General features: G+C 42.0%; 1 protein-coding gene across 1 annotated transcript; it reads left to right on the forward strand.

The window, feature by feature from the left end:
* Positions 1-404: 404 nt before the first annotated feature.
* On the forward strand, positions 405-1,054 carry LOC147423791 (uncharacterized). The gene is made up of 2 exons (XM_086501512.1): positions 405-864; positions 939-1,054. The coding sequence occupies exons 1-2, from the start codon at positions 405-407 to the stop codon at positions 1,052-1,054; spliced, it is 576 nt and encodes a 191-aa protein (XP_086357638.1).
* The last annotated feature ends 4,946 nt before the right edge of the window (positions 1,055-6,000 follow it).

The following is a 6,000-nucleotide window of genomic DNA, read 5'->3' on the forward strand; positions in this document are numbered from 1 at the left end:
TTTGGCTCAACTAGCCCAGTGACTAGCTAATTGAGGGTTTTTTAAGAAAATATGGAGAAAGTCCCTAACTCACACACACCTATGTACAGTGAAATGGTAGAGATAACCAAAATGTTTGAGTGATTTGATAGGGTGAGGTAGCTTACTATGGCAATTATGGAAAGCCCAAAAACGGCTATCATTACCAGCAAGGAGATGGGAAAGTTTGTGTACGAGCACATATGCTGCAAGTTCGGGGTGCCATTGGAGTTATAGTCTGACAGAGGGCCAGGGTTTAGAGGTGAAATGTTTGATTTCTTATGCAAAAATCTTGGCATAGAGCATAAATACAACACTCCTTATTATCCGCAGTGCAATGGACATAATGAAAGGTTAATGGGGAATTGGTAAAGATTCTGACAAAAATGACTTTAATACATGCCAAAACTTGGAACTCACAGTTGCCTTGTGCGTTATGGGCATATAGAACGGCAATCAAAACTAGCACGGGATTGTCACCATATCACTTGGTTTATGGCAAAGAAGCTTTGATGCCTATTGAGGTGGAAATCCCTGCACTCAAGTTTTTGTCATTGCAAGATGAAGAGCAACAAGATGCTTGGCAACAAAGGTTATTGGATTTACAATGTCTACAGCTAGACAGGCTTTTGGCCTTGGATTACTATCAAGAAGTATGTAGAAAGGCCCAGAAAAGAGCTAATGAATGCATGAAAGATAAGGGAATTGAGAAAAGAGATCTTGTTTTTCGATACAATAGTAAATTGGACCACACTTTCCAAAAGAAGTTTCAGATCAAATGGGAGGGTCCTTTTACTGTTGTAAACAAGTTTGATAATGGGACATACCAGCTGGCTGATTTAGATGGTACACTACATAGCTACCGTGTTAATGGTTATAGACTAAGAAGTATTTAGCATGGTTGATGACTATTGTGACAGATGAGATGCTATCAATGGAAACAAAGAGTGTGAATGCGTCACAAAAGATGGATGAAGTTTCTCGAGATGAGCTGCATCAATTGTTCGCCCTAGTAACCTCTGCTTGTCATGAATGATCAAGCAGGCTAGGGGGGGTTGACAAGTTATGTCATGCATTTTTTGGATGAGTACAAAAGCCATAAATGATGCCAAAAAACTTGCTAACCACCCTCATGTATATATATGTGCATAGTGCTTTTAGCTTTGAAAGTGTCTGTGTAAAAAACCCTGTACCAAGGCTTGGTTTGGTCAAGCGGTTGGTTGAGTTTTGGGTTGGTCCAGCTTTCAAAAAATAGTTTTTAATGAGCATTTCTAGCCGTGCTTGATAGCTTGCAAATCGGACTCCGACATTATGAGTTACATGCACTTGAAGTGGAGGTTTTTTCACTTAAAAAGTGTCGACGGATGCACATGGGAAGACGGAAAGTGGGCCGACTTGATGGTTTTTTTTTAGCAATGGCATGTTTAAGAATTTCTGAAGTTAGTCGAGGTAATAAGTTCCTAGCCGTGCTTTACTGCGCTATATTTGGAGGTCAGGGTCACTCGTTACGCCTTCGAGAAAATGGCTCAGTTTGGGGGCAAAACATAAATTTCAGGTTTGGACATGGGGAAGATGGGGAAGTTGGGGAGAGCATGCCATGTGGCAATGGACTAAACTCACATGTGGGGGGTTGAGGGGAAAGTGGAGGGTATATATACTAGAGGTGGACTACTCTATGGTGTACCAAATGGTAAAGGAATGCACTCAAGGCCTTGCAAGGGGGGCTCGTGGGCATTTTGGGGAGCTTGGGGCACCATCTTGAGTTCCTACCAGCCTGGCCAAGTGCCTGGACAAAAGTTTTGGTCCTCTGGACACTTTCCCCACCTCCCCCTTGGTCAAAATCACCGACATGGAGCTTTCGTTTCCCAAAAAGGGCCAAAAATAGCCCAATTAAAAGGGGAAATGAGAGAGAAAGATAACGGCTCACAAAACGAAGAAGACTCCACTTCAATTAAGTGGAAAATGCCCCCATTATTTTAGCTGTTTCTTCCTGCATATCCTTTTTTGCTTATAGAGACTTGTTTTTTGGAGCTTTGGAGAGACCTTCCATCTTGAAAAGCTTGTAACTTTCTCGTCGGTTATCAGAATCAAGCATATGGATGCTCTACAGAGATCCTCACGACACAAGCTTCGTCTTCATGGTCTCGGTTTTCTTAAATTTTAGCCATGGTTTGAGTTAGAGCTGCTTCTCGCCCATTTTCATAGGTGTTCGACTTTGGTGTTTTCTACCGTCATACAGGGTTTCTTTCCAAGGGTGTGACTCGTGCAGATCTTTAGAGGCACTTGTTTTCCATGCCGTTTGCACGCTAACAACGTGTAAGGATAGAGACCCTTGTGTTAAGTATAGAGCGTGATTTACCCCTTATAATTTTTTGTATTAAAAATGCGCATTTGTAAGGCCCCCATTATGAGGAGAAGCCATCGTGCATGAAGAAAAATCACTCGCCGGAAACCAAATTTTTTTCTTGAATATTATGGCCGGACGGAGGCCGAAAAGTGGTAAAAAAAGGACCAGTTGGTTGGCCGGTTGGCCGATGGTCGGTAGTCAATGGCTAGTGGCATATGGTGGTTGACAGTCATGGTCAGTGGCCGATTTCAAAGGAGGACTTCTCAAGGGCATCCATGGTTGGATTGGAGGGTGTGATTTGGACTTGACCACACAAGGGCAGCTACACATGGCTGCCTCTCATGAGAGAGGTCAGCCCTTTTGGCCTATAAAAGGAGGCCTCTTCTACACACAAAAACGGATTGTGAACCATTGTGGTGCATTGTGAAGTTGATGTGAGGTGGTGAGAGTGAAGCAAGTCGGGAGCTCCAAAAGGGTATAATCCCTTTGTAATCTACTTCTTATTTTGAAGTACTAAAGACATTGAGTGGCTGCTTTCCCGTGGACGTAACCCACATTGGGTGAACCACATATATCGTGTGTACTCTCTTTCTCTCTCTCTCTCTCTCTCCACTCTATAATCTCTTGTGTGTGAAAATTATCTCTCTCCATTAAGTAATCTACTCATTTGTATACTTAGCTACGTCATATTTCCTAACACCCTAAACCCTAAACCCTAAACCCTAAACGTGGTGTTTCAAGCATTATATTTGGAAAATTCCATTAGGGTTTTATTGATGATTTTTGCATTTATAGCGCACAATCATCGCACCTACAAAAGGTAGATGAAGGTTTGAAAAAACTTTATGACATGGGAGGTCAGCTCAGTCCCGACAAATGTCACATAGGTGAGGATGAAGTGATCTTGCTCGGTCACAAGGTTTCCTATAAAGACATTGAGGTGGATCCTTCAAAGGAAAATTAAAGGCTCTTATTGAGGTACCATCACCTAAGAATCTCAAGGAGGTAAACTCATTCATTCAAAGAGTGAAGTATATGTCCCGTTTCATTCACTTAGCCTTAGAGTACTTCACCCATTGCAGAAATTGACACAACAAGTTGAGTTTGTTTGGTCGAATGAGCTTGAAGAATAACTTTGTAACATTAAAGTCATTCTATTAGAATTACCAACACTCATGTGGAGTACACATTCTTTGTTAGCTCTAGCGTTGGGAAGGGAACAATTGGTGCAGTTTTGTTAAAACAATATCCCCATAGTACCAGGATGCATCCGATCTACTTTTCTAGTAGGGTCATGAATGCCTTGGAGAGAGGCTACACAGAGGAAAAACTCATGATGCTTCCTTTCATGTTTGTGGTGAGAAAGTTTAGGTCCTACTTGCTACCAACCTTTTGTAATTCTCACTCTGCAGAAATTTTTTCCCCTTGGGTATCATCTCAAATGAATCTTAGTACTAGGCTCTCAAAGTGGATTATGGAGTTGCAAGAGTGCCAATACTCTTTTAAGGTAGAAGATAGTGTGTGTGCACAATTGGCAGGGATTCTCACTTATAGGGTACATGAGAAGGAGATTAAGGTGCCTGAAATAAAGACCCTATCATTGCCACCACCAAAAAGTCTTCCTAATACTTTTACCTTGTTCTTTGATGGAGATTGTGAAAATTAGGGGGAGGGCTAGTGTTGCTCACCCAAGTAGAAAGGTGGTCATGAAATAGAAGGTCAATCTACTAGGTTTAACTAACAACAATGAAGCAAAGTATGACATACTACTTCATGGTTTGAATATGTGCATTAGTCAAGGTATACAATCTCTCACGGTAAAGGGGGATGCACTTCTCATTGTGAAGTAGATTTAAAGCATTTGGGCATGCAAGAATGAAATCCTAAGGACAAAATTTCATGCCATTTGTAGGTTGTTTAACTGGTTTGAGGAAGTGCAACTATATCATATTCTTGAGAAGCAAAATGAAGATGCTGATTTTACTTGCAAAACAAGAAGTTACATATATTGAGGAAGAAGTGAAGGTCATCATGGTCCTCGCAGTAGCTATAAAGAAACGGAGATACCAGGGATTGGAGTCATTGGCTACATTTTGGAGGGCGTGTTTCCACAAGACTTCATAAAAGCTCAGAAGAGGGGAGTCATGAAGAAGGCAAGTGTTTATCTCTTCCTATAAGGCTCCCTCTATCAAAGAGGAAAGGATTAAGTGTGAAAAAGAGTAGCAACTATCGAGGAAATTCCAACCATTCTAAAAGGTTTGCATGAAGAGGCATGTGGTGGTCATTTTGCCCAAAATCTAACTATGAAGAAGATTTTTCTTGCAGGGTATGTTTGGCCAAGCCTGCATGTGGATGTCCAACGTTGGTGTAAAATCTATCACAACTATCCAAGGAAAACTATGACAGCAAATGGACCCTTTGAAAAGTGGGACATTGATGCTATGGGTCCATTGACTAGGACAAAAAATGGTAAGCTCTGCATTCTAGTGGCTATAGATTACATGACTAGGTGGGTAGAGGCTCAAAGTGTGGCAAGGGTGACTTGGAAAACAGTGAGCAGGTTTGTTTACATTAATATTTGATGTATATTTGACACACCCTTGGAGATTGTTTTTGATAATGGTCCAGGGCTTAGGAAGGGTTTACTCATGGAAGTTTGTGAAGAGCTTTACATTCTACATTGTCATAACACACCCTACTACCCACAATCAAATGGTGAAGAGCTAATGGGGTCATTGCAGGCATCATTACAGAGATGGTGAAAAGCAAGATAAATTTGTGGGATGACTTCTTGGATGGTGCCTTGTGGGAGTATCGAACCACATATAGGAAAGACACGGAGTTCAGACCATTTCACCTGGTCTATGGTCAAGAGGCTTTACAGCCAATTGAGGTCAACATTCCAACAATGCGGTTTCATAGCAAAGGGGTACAAAATGACCAAGAAGCATGGATGGATCAACTTCTTACATAAGTGGAACTTGAGAGAAAGAGAGAAGTAGCCTATGAGGGCTACAAGAAGAAAGCAACACAAGCAAAGGAGAAGCTTGACAAGAAACAGGAGGACAAAGGCATCAAGGAAGGAGATCTTGTGCTAAGGTATGACAATCAACTTGACAATAGGTTTGATGCCAAATTCAACACTAGATGGCAAGGTTTGTATGTGGTCAAAAAATCATTTGATTCAAGTTACAACCACCTCATGGAATAAGATGGCAAGGAGCATCCTAAGAAGGTGAATGGGCATCGACTAAAGCCCTACTTGAGTTGCACTCTACCGAAGGATCTCCAAGAGAATCACCAAGAAGCTATATCATCATGTAGGTCTTGTAGCTTGGTTTGTGTCAGTACTTCAAGGCAAGGTGAAGAAGAGCTACCAAAGGAAGACTTGTTTGAGGCATAACACACCGCAAATAGCTTGGAACCACTCTTGTTGGAAAAAAATCGTGGGATAGGAAAGTACAGGGCCTTCCAGGAGTAGTGGTGCGGTGCAGTACTCCCCCACCATTTGATTGAGGTTGTCTCAAGGGGTAGTGATGAGGCACCCCCATGTCCCCAACCCCCCATGAAACCTCGCACACAATCTTTCCGCGATGAGGTCTTCCCCCATGCGCACAAGCATGTGCCCGAACGAG

The sequence above is a fragment of the Adiantum capillus-veneris genome, chromosome 26 (genome assembly GCF_014529385.1).
Source record: "Adiantum capillus-veneris isolate H3 chromosome 26, ASM1452938v2, whole genome shotgun sequence".
In the NCBI taxonomy this organism is placed as follows: domain Eukaryota; kingdom Viridiplantae; phylum Streptophyta; class Polypodiopsida; order Polypodiales; family Pteridaceae; genus Adiantum; species Adiantum capillus-veneris.

What these genes read in the sequence shown, in the direction of transcription:
- LOC147423791 (XM_086501512.1), top strand. Translation starts at nt 405, where the DNA reads ATGACTTTAATACATGCCAAAACTTGGAACTCACAGTTGCCTTGTGCG. An exon ending in CCAGCTGGCTGATTTAGATG is followed by an intron (nt 865 to 938) that starts GTACACTACATA and finishes CTATTGTGACAG; the next exon opens with ATGAGATGCTATCAATGGAA.